Source organism: Neopelma chrysocephalum, unplaced genomic scaffold (assembly GCF_003984885.1).
Source record: "Neopelma chrysocephalum unplaced genomic scaffold, ASM398488v2 Primary Assembly neopelma1_61b, whole genome shotgun sequence".
Classification (NCBI taxonomy): Eukaryota; Metazoa; Chordata; class Aves; order Passeriformes; family Pipridae; genus Neopelma; species Neopelma chrysocephalum.
In genome coordinates this window covers 11,692,073-11,708,360 of record NW_020897717.1, presented here as the reverse complement: position 1 = coordinate 11,708,360, position 16,288 = coordinate 11,692,073, and the positions used below count along the sequence as shown (strand labels likewise).

The following is a 16,288-nucleotide window of genomic DNA, read 5'->3' as shown; positions in this document are numbered from 1 at the left end:
AAAAGTTCTCTGTTTACATTATCTCTCTACATTAGGATGAGAACAGTCTCCTCCCCAATCTGCTTAAAGGTGATAGATAATTCTTCCAGCAGCTTGTTTTCATCCTCTATTCTTTTGCCAGTAAAGAAGGGTTTTTGTCTGAATTTTTTAAGGTGCTCCAGGCAAAGTCAGCCTGGTTAGCTCAACTCACCTATTTAAATTAAATTGGCTGGTTTTGTACAAACCATATTAGGGTGTGCTCACATGATTTCTTCCTCCAGCAGAGCTGTGGAGATGATAATCTCCAGCAGATGTGTGATAACAAATAGCTTGGGATAGTAATGTCTTCATCTGGCACAGTTGTTAGCAGACCAAATGTCTGTCTGTAGCCCGAGGCAGTGGGCAAACAATTGAACATGATTGAGTTACGGGCGAGTTAACAAGTTGCTGCTTGGCAGCCGAACTGCCTTGGCTGATCATGTGCCCGTTTTCTGGCTCCCATCATGAGGTAAAATACGGTTTTCTTAAGTCACTTTTGTAAAATTTTACAAAGGAGTTGTACCTAAAGGAGATTTCCTATGGCTAAGACATTCCTTTGATGAGCAATGGGGACAGCATTGAAGAGTATTTTGCTGACCTGCTATAACATGATTTTGAACATGTAATTGCATTGTTAAATATATGGGGGACCTCCATCACACAACTGTCTGCCTGCCTCTTAATACATAATGAACTTATGCTCACAATACCCTTATGAAGGCAGTACTTTTATCTTTATTTGACAGAATAACCAGAATACTTAAACAACTTAATATTTTGCCTTCGGTGATACAGTTGATACCATAACTAGGTAATTTATGCTGTAATCTGGAAGCAGCAGAATTGCAGGTTGGAAAACAGTAGACTCTGAATAAGTTGAACTTGTGTAATTATTTTCTTTACATAGTGGTCTTGTGTCATATTTCTTTTTTAGTGTGTTCCTGTTAAGTATCATGAGTTATTTCATCTACATATTTATTTTTTCTTACTGTATGGTAAGTATAATTTGATACATGCATGAATTAAGAAACTGAAAAGAAAATAGTGCCCAAATTTTTACTGCTTACCAATTTTTTTTTGTCGAATCTTGCTAATTCTGTGTTGGCTTTCCACTTGCAAATGTTCCCCAAGAGACCTCTAAAAGAATTAAAAAAATAAAGCTATTATTCCTATTCAGTTCATTCCTGGTTTGAAAGAAGGCTAAGTCATACTCATGGAAGTGATTTCAAGGTGGAGTAGAATTATACGAGTCAGGTTTCAAACAGGTAACTGATGTTGTGTTAACACTTTAATCAATGTACCAGCAGCTTGGCATGAACTAGTTAGCCAGTTCTTGTGGCTGCAAACTAGACCATAGCTTGATATTTCTTTAAAAATCAGGAGGAGCTACCTACTTGACCATTACTACAATGTGACAGGAGGACTGTGTGCCTGTCGTACAATGATCACCTGTTGCTGCTCTATTCTGAGCTGGCAAGAAACCTTTGAAGTCTCTTCCTGCTGTGGTGAACAGCACAGACTGAAATACAGGTCTTTGCATGTGTGGAGGAGGCTTTCAGGAAAGCAGACCCTTGAAGTATTACAAGAAGGATTACATAAAGGAAGTACGTAGATGCTACTAAATGATGATGTGTCAGTAAAACCCCAGAACATTAGTTATGACTTCCCCATGTTTTCTGCAACTGTCTCTTTCCCTCCTTTCCCTAGTTGTTCTCAATCCTGTTTAAATAGATGCTTTGTGCTAATGCAAGAGGATGACTCTCAAATATTTTCACTTCTTATAACTAAGTATTCTATGTGAATTAGTATTTAAAGAAAGCTTGTAAGAGAAAAATGATGCCCAACCTGATGAGAGCTTTTCAAAAGTGTAGTATTGCTTGGTTAAAATTAAAACTTTCTGTCTTTCCCAGTTTCAAAGAAAAATCCCTATTTGTACATTTGTGCTGCGCTTGTTCATTTTCATCTGATGATAGGCAACATGGTACTTTTTTACACAGATGTAACAAATAACATTACAGCTGCTCTTTATTTGATCTCCTAAACAGACAAAGATGTGCAAGGATTCTGCCTGCTCCCTCTTTCCCACCGTGTCATCTGTTGTTTGGGAAAGAGTCCTAATTTGCAGCAGATACAAAACTATTTGTCGAGTTGCAGGTTTGCCAAAAATAAATGAAACCATTAATTACTACATTTTTTGAGCAGCTGTTAATGGATTGGGATAAGAAAACTGTACATTAGACTACTGGTTAATTACAAGAACTGTAATTGTTTAATGTGGCTTTTGCGGAATGAAATTACAGTACCAGAGGAGGTAAATTCAGACAGTTTTTGAAAATTATACATGAAGACATGCACTCACACTGCAGTAAAGCAGGGGAATGCATGGCTGTTTTACCAGGTGATTCACTTCTGCCATCACATGAACACATGTTCTCAACAAGAAAATACTTTCAAAGAAAGTAATAATTAAACATGCTTTTTAATTCAAGTGTAAAATTACTAAAGGTAGTAAGTTAATGTCTTGTAACCCCAGAGCTAATAATGCAGGAGATTCAGATATAACATTAAAATCCAAATGTGTTTACATCATTAGAAATTAACAACTAAGCAGTTTTATCTCCTCTTTGGAGTGCCGTGAAGCAGTAACTGTACTGTTATGATTGGTGCTTAATAATATTTGCAGTTCCAGATTAAATTATGTGAATGTTTGAGGACACATTGCTTTCCTCCCTTGCTGTCACCCTCAGGGACAACATTATTCCTTCAGTTTGGTATTATTCTTCACTGGGAAGGATAAAAGATGGTGCCATTTTGGGAGAGGGCAATTCCTGATTGAGATTTCTATACTGTAGCCTTATTTTTAGGGTCCTGAAAAGATTTGTGCTTGGGAGAGGACAGGGCAATGATAGTTTGATTGTTTTTTCAAAATGTAGCCAGTATGTGATGCTTTGATTTTATGGAAATCTTAAAGCCTCAGTAGTGGCTCATGAGTAGATTTAAAGTATCTGTTGACTAAGTGACCTGGTTTAGTCTAGTTACTAGATGTTTTTAAAGTATCACCTTTTAACTCAACTTCCATAATGAGACCTTTACAAAAGTAGCAGAAGTTTGGAACTGTGCTCTGTTTTGAAAATACATTTTTCCATGTGATCTGAGCATTTTCTTTGCGTCTTTAATGCAAAACTGATTAAGTACAAAACCACAAGCTGAATTTTGTTGTTCTTGCACTAAAATCTAATATACTTTATAATAATATACATAAATAAGCTGCTAAATAATAATGAAAATTTGTAATACAAAATTTAATTCCAGGTACACATGAGTATGTTAACTCAGAGGAAGTTAATTTTTCCTGATTTTAAAAAATATGTATAATAAAAAATCAGATAACCTCTAGAAATTATGCACCTCTGGATTCTCCCGATGTACTATCTGGATTGATTTTTTTCCCCTGAATGAACTGATAGCAAATTTCTCACTTTCAAGTACCAAAATTTTAGCACGTGGTATGCTTGTTTCTCACACTCAGCTGCATTAGGTTCTCTCTCTTACTCTGTTTTTGCTTCATAGCTCAAGCTTTGTTTGTCTCAGCTTACCTGTTAAAATACTAAAAGCATAAGGATAAAGTTAAGTTGAAGACCCTTCCTGCTGTGTAAGGTGTGAACAGGAGCTGTGCACAGTGACTAGCATTGTAGTTCCACAGACTGTTTTACCTGTGGTTAAGCAGCACTGCAATGCAAGGAGGTTGTTATGGAGTCTGGTTTTCCACCACTCATTTGTCCCATCATCTCCCCCACCATGAGAAATTTGGTTTTGTCTCTGTGTTTCACCACACAGGCACGTGAAAGCTGGATATCATAAGGATAAGGATGAATAGCCATGCATGAAGGAAGGGTGGGTTTATCTCTCTCTGGTTTTATTGCGCGTTAAACTGTTTGTGCAATTTTTACATGGAGTTCCTACCAATCTCAAAAGGATCCCTGAATCTCATATATGCAAATCAGTATCCTCTGGTGCACTAAAATTCTGAGGCATAGGCACACTGAATTCTATTCAGACTGATTTTCTGTAAGTAAACAAAGAGTTTAGAAGAAAATTTGGATAGAAAGAGAAGAAAATTTGTTTCAAATTAGGTAAAATTTTAATGTTTTTCTTTGTTGATATTTTGAAATTTTGATCATTTATTATAACAATACGTTTTAGCCTGTCTGGAAACTAACACTCACTAACTGTCTTAGACAAAAGGAAGCGAAGGACACTGATTTTTGAATTTCCGATTTGTTTTTGCCTTTCTGCAGCTACTTTATATGCATATTTTTACAAGTGTTGATATTACTAATTACTAAGACAAAGCAGATGGACAGAAGTAAAGCTTTTGCTATTAAAGAGTTTAGAAACTAAAAAGGACCAAAACAAAAAAGTCAGTGTTTTTTTAACTTTCTATTAGCTGCTCTCCTTTGCTATTAGAAAGTCAAATTTTGCATTCACTCCTGCACATTTAGACCTCTTGTACTCAATGGAGTTGCTTGACAGTAACCGAAGCAAATGGGTGCGGAGTGTTAGGAAGCATAATTTGCTTAACTTTCTGTCTCAGCTGTAGGGTCTCATCCTGACTTGCATACAATTGCATATTTGTTTATCAGATTATTGACTGAATTATAAGTGTACCGTCTTGGCCAGACAATGAGATTATTGGAAGAATTGTTTCTTAAACTCAGTATTAAAAATAGGGAAGTGAAAGGGACTGAGGAGGAGAATGATGCTGGCGTCCAGCTGCAGAGCTGTTATTTTCTTGGAACCAATTGGAAGGCAGTAGTTTAAGGACTGACCAATGGTTGTAATGTGACAAAAAGCTTCTGAATCACTAGTCTAGATCAAGGTCTGAATGGCTTATTAAAAATCATTACATTGTGCTGACTGTTTACCTATGTTAGTTGAAGTACTGGTTTCTTATAGTGGACCAAATTCATCCCAGTTGGCCATGCTTGCTCACCTTCCCAGCACAGAGTTGAATAAAGAAATTGGCTTTCCAGGTTGTGTTGAGTGCTTCCAAACTGATAAAGCATTTTCTTTCTTCCATTTTTGAGCTACTGTTGCATACAATTGCATATTTGGAGTTTTAGTGTAGCTTCTTGTCCCATACCTGTTTTAAAAGTAAAAGAATTTGAACACAACACTAATGTTTGCAATAATTTAACCTAACTCTATATGACTGTAATCCAGAATTTTAAGATGTGGTTTTTAAAGTCTTTTCAACAAAATACATTTATCCCATACTGAGTTTATTTAGTGAGTATCATACTTGGTAAGTAAATATGTATCCAGAAATATCTGGAAGAAATAGTGTAGCTGAATAAACTGTTGAGTCCTTCCAATAAAGTATCTGCTCAAGTCCATGTTTACTGCTCAAGTCATAAAGATATTTTTCAAGTCACTTCAGAGCTGTATTGGATCCCATATCTCTGGAATATCAACAATGCTGTTGCAAGATGAAGAAGAAGCCAAAGAATATTTGCTTTAGAATTTGTGGAACAATATTGTCCTGTAACAGGATGGTATTTTATTAGTGCAACCTATTTTCAAACTACATTTCACCATTGCATGAACATGAGCATTATTTTTATCAGGTGTTGCTTGACACTAAACAGTAGTGGAACTTGCTGCCAAAAATATTTAGAAATATTCTGAATGAAAATGAAATTTATATTCTGAATGAGTATAAATATTAATTTCCTCTATTGAAAATGTGAAATCGTGGTGTTTGTTGAAGAAAACTGAAAGTTTTAGCTATTTAATTTTTGACAGAATTGGATTTTTGGGGTATATTTCCTCAGTGTTCCTTGGTGACTTGTTTGTACACCAAGATATTGGTTTGGATTTGCCTTTGTGTAATTCATATACTTTTGATCAATTCCAACTCATGCCCAATTATATTACACTAAATTAACATAATTCAACAGATGTTGATATTTAAATGTTTTCTGGCATTCACATCTTGGACAGCTGTCTTAGAGCTTGGGGAAAAGGCAAACATTTAGAGTTAAATGCTGAACATATGCTTAAATTACTAATTAGAACCAAGAAAAAACAATGCATTATCCTTTCTGAGGGCAGTAGGCCTCTACTACTGAACTGGTTTTTTTAGGAACTCATTTCACAAGTAAAGTGCATAAGTGACTTGAGGTTGGGTGTCAAAACATAGGTAGTGATGCAAGTTTTTATTTTCCGTCATGTGTGCTAAAATTATGCCAGTGTGGAGTTGAATGTGTCAATTTGTAGAGTTCAGATAAATTTTGGAACAACTACTGTGTCTGAATGACGAAAGTGCTGAGAAACATAACAGAAAGGATTGTGTTAGGATATAGTATTAAGTGATGAGATAATCTGATGGGGCCAGGGGAAGATTGTATTCTAGTCATAATAGAATTGCACTGGGACTTTCAGTAATACAGGTATGTCACCCTTATGCTTGAAGTTATGTTGTGAACAGATTGGCATTGTATGAAAGGAGTTTGATAGAGTTGCATGGGTTTATCACATCTGTTTAAGATGTAATAAAAGGAAAATAAAGTGCATAGCTCTTCTGGTTAATGTAATGGTTTCTGCACTTGCAGAGGTAGATGAAGCAATTTGTTATATAGATGATGTCATTCTTTAGACAAGTTTGAAGAAAAACTTTACTGTTTGTAAAGGATGAGGAGGAATCAAGCGTGGAACTGATTTCACCTGAATGGTGTCTGAGAAAAGTGGCACAAAGAGGAAAGCAAGAGAGTGAAAGAATGCCTTCTGAATTAGAATGGACAAGGAGCCATCCCTCTCTGATTGTCCATGGGGCACATGCATTACTGCATGTTGCCCTACTCTGGACATTCAAATAGAGACCAGGGGCTGCATTCATGTTTTGGCCAAGCTCTGTACCGCAAAGGAAAGAGAATATCTTTCCTTATAAAATTCCTTAGCCATTATTTTTCATATATTTTTCCTGAAAAAGAAATGTGCCTTGCATATTTCTGTGTAATATTTTGAAATCACCATGCCTCTTTTCTCTGGTTGTATTGATATACATGCCAAAGATTTAGTGTTTGTTATACCTAGATAATACAGAGTAGTCTTCCCAAACTGACAGCACCAATTGCCTAGTACGTGTATTTGGCATGATACCTTTTGATTAAGTCCATACTTCTGGAGACTCAGTCAAGTGGAAGTGCAGAATTTTATGTTCATCTTATTTAATTAGCTAAAAGTGTTATGGGATGTTTAGAAAGACATATATAATAGGGATTTTATGGTGTTTACCTCTAAACTTATCATAAACTTTTCCATGTATTCCAGTGCTCTTGAAGCCATTGTCTGCTACTTATGGTAATTTAGATACATACAATGAGAGTTAAAGTTCATCTAAAGTTCATGTAAACTCCCTTATTTAAGCAGTGCTCATGGATGCAGTTCCATTGGCCACCAGATAACAGCAGTGTCAGCATTTTAAGCCACGTAGAAAATGAGATCGACTGTGCTACAGGTCCATTCTGTGTATGGACATAAGAATCATTTATGTGATATTTTTGTGTAAAAGGTACTTAAATAGTGGGAGATTTGCTCAGATTATTCTTTGATTTTTATAGAGTTAAGCTGTTCCACACATGCTGATTTTTTTAATCATTTTACTGGCTTTCTTCTCTGCTCTGCAACTAAGTTCTGTTTTTTCATTTTTGACTGCTGCTGTGAACATTACTTCCATTTCAGTTTATAAGAAATTGTCCAGTAATTTCAAGCTTAAGGTGAGTCGTGGTCCTCACTGCATTCTGTCTTCAATCATATCCATATGAATATCTCTTTTCTATCCATATTTTAAGACTGAGAACTGACAGTTTCAGTTAGATTTCCCCTTCAAAATAATTCTCTCAAGTCCCTTCTAAAATGTAAACTTTTGCATTACTGTAATGTCTTGTGAAAGAAGTTCACATATAAACTTTTATCAAACCTTTCTATTAGCTAAAGCATTCAGCAGTGATAAACTTGCAGAGTTCTACAGCCATCTGCAGGAATGCATTGATACTGTGGCAGAACGGGGTGTAACTGTTTGCTGTATGTTTGTTCCTGAAGTGAGAGATATGCTAAGAGGAATATAATGGATAGGCAAGTACTGATCATTACCAGTTCATCAAATTATGGAATAGAAATCAGTGTTCTTGAAAACATTGCATCATAATAATATGCTGCATAGGATTTTCAAAGTTAGAGTATAGAAATTTGATAAATACTATTAAACAAAAAACACACTCTTCCACACCAACCTTCGTTATTAATCAATACTTGTGTGCATCTTAGACACAAACAGAGTGTAAAACCATCACCTCCATCACTTACAACTAATCTTAGCAATGTTGTAGTGTCATCTAGTAAGCAGTTTCACAATAAATATACTAAGGGACAAAATCAAAATTAAGTTGCCTTCAATGTTGTAACCATCAGCACAATTATAGTGCACCAATAATAGCAACTGCATTGGTATCAAAGAAATGCAGTTTGCAGGGCAAGTGACAGCTGCTAACAGCAGACAGAAAAAATAAAGTGGTCGACAGACTTGTTTTTACAATGAGACATATAAAATAAGCATGCAAATGTTTTGTATTTAATACACAAGCACTCAGAATTCACCCTAGGAGATGACAGTCTCCCTAGTTTTGGCCACTGTGTTAGTGCCTATGAAGCCTATACTCACTGTATAAACCTTCTTCATTGCACCTTTCTGAAGAGACTGTAGAACAGTTACTGCATTTGAATAGGGCCTTTTAATCTTGGTGGAGAGGGATTGGGGGTTTTTGGTTTCAGTGATGGGTTGGATCTTTGTTTTGGTTTTTTACACCCGGATGATAGTGATTGCAGAAGCATGTAATAAACCAGAGAGCTAGAACAGGTGTTCAGGACTTTCTACTGTCCTACAGCTTTTTATTGTATTGTTCTTCTCAATGACTGGACTGGTGAACTTTGAACTGGCAAAGGTGATAACTGCTCGTGAAAGGGTGAAGAACAACTTTGGTTTCTCAACTCAGAAGGTGGATTGCACAGCTGTAGATTCCCCCACAGAACAAGATGTTTATTTGGAGAATTTAACCAAATGGTCCATGGACTGCAAAGGTCAGAGTAGATAAAAATCTGACATGGCCTCTTACAAATGTCTTGGAGAGGTGAATATATGTAACTGCTGAAAAGGTACTCATCAAAAATATTTGCTTAATGAACTATGAAAATTACAGAAAAAGAGATTGTATTGTGTAGACACAAATACAAATGTTTGGGGACCTTAAAGAGACAATTCTAGGCACGTTACCATAGTAAGGGCAATTACCTCGAAAAAAAATTGATAAACTGCAACTATTTAAGAAGGGAATAACAAAATTTCTGTCAGAGTGAATATTTTACAAAAATGCATAGTGAAAATGCTTGTGAATTGCTTTACATGTCATTGCTTCTATAAAAGTGTTTGCTGTCTCAAATCTGGTTTTGTGGGGTTTATTTATTATTTCAATAGCTTTTTTGTTATTGCTGCCTTCCCAGTCTGTCTTCGTTTTTGAGGCTCTTATTTACCACGTAGAAAGGAGACTCTAAACACTGTGTGCAAGATGAAAAATGAATAAAAATTGACAGCGGCTTTTCCAGTGTTTTGTTTAATACGTTGAGGCATGACACAACAACAACAACAACAACAACAGCAACAACAAAAATTCTTGGCATGCTAGTGTAAGTTCACACCAGCCTGGCTTTTGCAGCCCTCTTATTTCCCTCTGCCACAACTTTGCCGCTGCTATGACACTTGCAGGCCTGCTCGGCCGTGGTGCAGCTGATCCCCTGTCCATGCTCATATTTTTCTTATTGACAGTGAGTGTTCTTGCCAAACGCCAGGGACCATAGTCACATCTGTTTGTCTCCCAAGCTTGTCTGAGGCTGCTTGGGAACACTTTTTATCCAGAGGGCAGCTTTAACTAGGCCTAATACTCTGAAAAGCCTCTATTTGTAAATGCATACAATGAGGCGACAAGTTCCTGTTGTCTTTCCTTAAAAATTATTCCATTTGACACTGCTTGCTCCAGTCCCTGTCACCAGCACATCAAAAGCCAGGTTTTCAGGCAAGGTGGTCTTAACAAGTTTTATTTTTTCCCTAATAAAATGCCTAGCTTCCCTCCAGAGCACTATTTATAAATGATAGCTGGAAGCAAGCTAGGGGTAAGTAGAGAGAAGTCAGGCAAATAGCTTCCTTCCTTTCTATAATCCACGCTCTTCTGATTTAATGCTAAGAAACATAATGCTGAACTTAGCCTGATTAAGGGTCAGAGTTCTCCCTACTTTATAATACCCCCATTACAGGCATTTCAAAATGTACTGTGCAGCTTCAGAATACTGCTTCTTTTTGTCTAACCTGCCAGTTCCAGAGCAGTAATAGTTCTTGTCTGATCCTCTTAAATAAATAAATAAATAAATAAATAAATAAGAGCTTTTTGTTTTGCTGTGATCTACATTGGCAGAGCATATCAAATGTTAAGCCCTGGCAAAGGCAAATGGCGCTTTAGAGTCGCACGTTAGCTGAACATTTGGTGGTAGTGTCCATAAAACTGGGTTTGACAAAGCTTAATTGGTACTCTAGCATTTTGTTATTTATTTTTGGTGTACAGAATTTTCAACGACAACAAAGAAATACCCACTCTCACCTTGGCTGGTGATTGGGTTGTTGTGCTCGGCAAAGGAGAATGATTCATTTATGCTGAAGGAACAAGGCTGCCTTTCAGACATTCATTGATTTTAAATTAAAAAGTAACTGCTATGTTCTACATGAAGGGTGACAACAATAACAAAGTAGTCCTTACTTAGTGTTATTTGTTGCAACTCCATTCCGTGTGCCTGGAGGAAAAGTGGGGAGACCCCAGTACCATAATCTTACAGATCAATAATCTAGATATCTCAATGTAGTGTAACAGATAATCAATTCTGGTAAAATAACTCAAACGCTGCTCACTGTTACTGCTGTGGCTCAGGTCTTCAGGTTCAATTGCCTGACTTTATTAATTTTTATCTTTCATCCTACTTGTATTTCTGAAGACTTTCCCACTTTTTCATTCAGAAAACAAGAATTGCACACTGTAGAACATATAATTTATCACACAACTTATCCTGCATGTTTGATTCCAATGTGAAATACTGACCTATTGATGATCAAACATCTGAAATGTTTTTTGTCTAATAATTTTTTCTCCATTTTGAATGTAAGTATTAATTTTCTTTATCATACAATCAGTTACAAAAGGGTTACACTTATTGATTTCTTTTTAAATTTAGAACTAAAAATTATCACCCTGTTAATATACTATTTCAACTCTGTTCAGTTTCCAGATGTTAAAATAGGATACAATTTCAGCTTAGAATTGCAAGGAAAACACTGTCTTAAAAACAGTGAGAAATAAGTGTTGAAATAGGGATTCACTGTAGGTGAAGACAGAGTGCACTTCTCTGTGAAACTTGAGTTTCTTGGAATATTTTATTACTTAAATATAAGCACTGTGGTACTTGTTAATTTATTGTAACTTTTTAGAAAAAATATGCAGAGGATTGTACATTGTCATCTTATTCATCAAGGCATTGTTGTCACTCTTACATTATTGAGCAGATCTGAGGTCTCTCAACATTATATGACCATTTGTTATTCATTTAGAAGCAGCACAGCTTTAAAAAGTTTATAAATGCAGTAAAGGGTAAGTCATATATCCACACTGAAACCAGATCCCATGAGTGACAGATTGTTACTATGCTACAGTAGATTGTCAGATGCAATTTTCACCTTGTAATTTTATCAAAATTCACTACACTTCTGTGGTAAGAAACACCATTCTCAGTAACATTTATGGAAACATATTAAAATTGTGCAGTTCAGAAATCACTGCATTTTCCCCCCTTCTGTTCTAGTTCTTACAAAAAAAAATGTCAGCTACATATATTCAAGTCTGCAGGCACTGTACATTATTTAAGAAAAATACTACCTATAATTGTCCTTCAAGATTCTATTCCAGAATTCATCATTTGAAAAATTCCACATTTGCCCTTTTCTGTGGTACCTGACTTCTAATAGCTGTCTTTAATGTATAGGATTTGCTTGTTTGCCATCCTCTGCAGCTCCACCAATTTTCCAGTCTCCAAGTGTAAGCTCGTAATTGTTTAAGGAGTCTACCAGATACTGTGCTTCCGCAGTATTCTCACAACTTGGCAGTGAATTAGAATAGGATAAATTGCTGTGCTACAAGTTTATTTCATGCATGTTTGAAGACTTTACTGTTTCATGTTTTCTCATTCATTCTTCATCTTACCTTTAAAAAAAATTGATAATATTTTCCATGTAATAAATGCTGCTCTGACAGTCAAGCATTACTAGCCAATTGATAACCTACAAACAGTATTGTGATCTCTTTAGATAATTAATCTTAGCTATTTTCCTGTCAGGAGCAACAGTGTTTTTGTTTTATGTTGAGCTAGAAAGATTGCCAGTTTTGAAAATTAAAAAGCATTCCCTTTATATTTATATTTATTCATTCCGGTAACAATTTATGATGCTGCATTTAGATACTGAGTGCTTGTCAACAAACATAATTATATTTCTATATAAACAAGATTGGTGGCTTGACTATGCAGCTACATCTTGGTTGAGAATGTTTTGATATAGGTTCAGATTATACAAGCTGTGTATTTATGTGGCAGTTTTCTTCCTTTGTTAATAGTTTTCTCCTATAATTACTTGCAGGCAAACCAGTGTGCATTTGGGATCATTGTGCATGGGAGACATCAAGCGGAGAAGGAAAGCTGCTCCCCTGCCAGGACCCACAGGTAACCAATTTCCCTGGGACAGAGCACAAACCACAAGATGTTAAATCTCTAAATACAAAGCAGTAGGTCAGTGACCTGAGGAAATGCTTGATAAATTCAGTAACTTCCCGTATAACTTCAGAAATGTTCTATCCTTATTTATTAATAGAGATTAAGAAATAAATAGGCTCTCTTCATTCTCCCTCAAACATTTCCAATTTCCAGTCCTTTGTAGCACAGCACTTCTTTAAAGAGAATAAATCTTTCTTCATGTACTGAGACAGCAAAGATTACTGCTTATGTCTCTTCAAGCATTACAAGGAAGGAGACATAAGGTATCTTTTTTCTGTGTGGAATGCATATGAATGCTCTAAATACCCTGCACAATAAAGATAGGATGTGAATTCCTGGGCAAACAATTGAAAATGTGGTGATAAGTCTGTGAAACACAGCTTTCAAATTAGTGCTGTAGATTAAACAGGAAGCACTTGCAAGCACATTTATGAAAGATTTTTACAGATGCAAGGTCACAACCATTGGATGCATTTTGCTGATGTCACAGCTGCAAAATGACTTTTCCAATACTTAGCAGTGATTTATAGGACTCTCATCAGTTTGTTATGTTAATTATATATGTGCATACTGGAAGGATTAGGTTGCGTGTGTGCCCATGTGAGATTTTTTATATATTGCTAATATGGAAATCTGGTTTGCATGTCCTAGTCATGTATAAATTACTATAGCAACATTTGCAACACATAGAATTCTTCAAATATATTTTAAGTAGATGTCTTTAGAGAAGCCTAATATTTGTATTCCAACTGAATTCTCTCTCCTGAAACTTCTTTGCTTCAAACCTCAGTGGCAGAAACAGACCAGGAATAATATTAAAAATGTTATAAAGGCACCTTAGTGGCAGCAGTATGAAAAAAAGAGAATCTGTGGGTCAGCTTCTAAGACTCTGAACATATGTGAAGTGAGAAAGAAAAATACTTAATGGCTGAAGAGAGAATAATATAATTATTTCTACAAGGTGATTTTCACTTCACAACTTTCAAGTACTAGAGGATGTCATTTTGTACTGAGAGGGTATCAAGTATCATGAAATTAATTTTATTATTCATTTTACCTTGGGCTTTCAGCGTTCAGAATTTTATTTTACAAGTTGGCTCCTCTGCGTAACTTTGCAAAGCCAATATTTTTATACTAAGGCAAATATGTGGTCATTCAATGTTATGAATCCATATATTCACAATTTTAGAGATTGTTTTGCCCCAAAGTTTGCCTTTATGTGAAGAGCAACAAAGAATAATGGTGGATAAAGGTATCATATGAGGTAACTTTTAACTAATGTGCTTTTTTTTTTTTTCAAGTTCAAGGTAATCTTTTCAATTTTGTTCTGGGCAGAAGGATTGAGATTGTTCGTCTTTCAGTAGTTTTAGTTAGCTAAGATATAGGAATGGGAGGACCAGATTTTATGTAGAAGAATTTGTGAACTATTTTTTTTAAAGAAAGAACAAAAGTTGTTTACATGAACAGAAGTTGGAAATGAAAAAACCATTCTCCTAATAATTGTCCATGTATAACACCGTAGTGAAACCTGAAAGGCTATCTGTAAATGAATCATTAACTGCAAGTGTTTTCTTCAGCTATATGAGCGGCAAATCAGCAAAGTTTCACCTAATATGAGCCAATGTGTTGATAACAGTATTTTTGAAATTGTCATCTGCATTTGAAAAAAATTACTTTGGTAAATTAATTCTTATAGCGATATGCACAGTGTTGAAAATGGTCATTTATTTATTTAGCTTTAGTAGTACTGATGGGAATGACTGGCAATCCTAACGAGGTATCAAAACGTGTTCCCTGGTTTTGAGTCTCACAAGGGTAGCACCTGCTACTTTTAGACACCTTACAGAGCCATAGACTTTTGTAGCAAGCAGTGTGATTGGTTAAACATTTATTAATTGTGACAAGAACACCCAATTTATTTCAGTACTCCAGCTTATTTACTGCTCTTTCACCTTTGTATTTTGTATTGAAAAAATAAAATGAATATTGATAGAGTTAGATATTGATTTCTAAATTTATAGCCTGTTCTCAGCCTGCAGTCAAAGTCACATACCAATAGGTTTTTGTATATTAGTAACAAAGGATGTAGCTTTACTTGTACAGCATTGAGAAACTATTGAACCAAGAAAGTTTGAGCTGCACAGAGCATTTTATAGTTTCAAAAATGTCATTTGTAAAGGTGAAAAAAATATATGTTAAAAGCAATTAATAAAAAGGGAGACAACATAGGCATGGATGGTTAGGAGCTGACAGTAGTGTCATATTCTGTCTTTTTTACTGAGATAAATTTTCTGGTTTGTGGATGTTTGATATATCCCATCTGTGTATTATTGAACCTACCTAGTTAATTAACTAAAACCCAATATTAATAAAAATTGTTTACTTCCTACAATTCAAGAATTAGGTGTTGGGCATCTTAAATACTTTTTTGCACAACTTCTTCTATGAAACAGATATTATTTCAGTGATTCTGTTCACATCTGGGACCAGGTCATTCCCAATGACCTTATGCACCCTCCAACTACCCCAGTGGTAGAGCTGTTTCATGTGACACCCTGATATATTCCACTGCAGCAATACAGTGCTCTCAAGGTTTTATAAAAACCTCTTATATAAACTAATCCATTGTCGTAGAAGTAGCCCTACCAGAACTGGGTCCAGTTTAGTGTCAGTAATAACAAAACAGCAACAACAACAACAACAAAATTTTCATGCAAGAGAAAGGACATTCTTTGCAAAGTATTGTTACTACTTGAAACACATTTGTTGGGAATATTTACAGTAATTTCAGTCTCGGATTATTTAGTTTAAGTCTCATATCAAACCAGTAGGTGCTACAGAATTTTAGATGCCGTACACTGAATATGCATTTACCCCAGTTCCTTTCCAACTGACTGTCTTCTTCTGTACAAGCTTTTCTTTTTATCATCTCATGTTAAATCCTTGATATCTTTTAGATTTTTTTTTTCAGTGACTAACCTCTAAGTCTTAAATTTTGGAAAAAATCATCAATTTCTGCTTTATATCTTTGGGACACTAGTAACTTAATTTACAGTTTGTAGAAAGTGTGATTCAGAACAAAAAAAATCAAGTTTTACTTGTATGCCTTGTCAATAACCATTTATTTTTATTTCAAAACATCCTTTTTACTCCGATGTCACATTGTGTGCTTTACAGTTTGGAGCAGTGTGGAAAACCTGCAAAAACCAATTATAAAAAGAGAAAGCTATTTTGTACTTTAAATATAGAAAATGTGTATATAAAATAGATAAATTACTGTGAATGTTATGGGCACTTTAATATTTACATTTTGCAAAAGCAAATTTCAGATGTCATTTTCTTTATCTAGTTG

General features: G+C 35.3%; 1 protein-coding gene across 1 annotated transcript in view; it reads left to right on the top strand.

Moving 5' to 3' along the window:
• The window catches only part of GPATCH2 (G-patch domain containing 2), a 122,257-nt gene that overhangs the window by 93,390 nt on the left and 12,579 nt on the right, over positions 1 to 16,288 (top strand). The window contains exon 9 of the mRNA XM_027681870.1: positions 12,803 to 12,885. Coding sequence (XP_027537671.1) covers positions 12,803 to 12,885 — 83 coding nt within the window. The remainder of the gene's footprint in view (positions 1 to 12,802; positions 12,886 to 16,288) is intronic.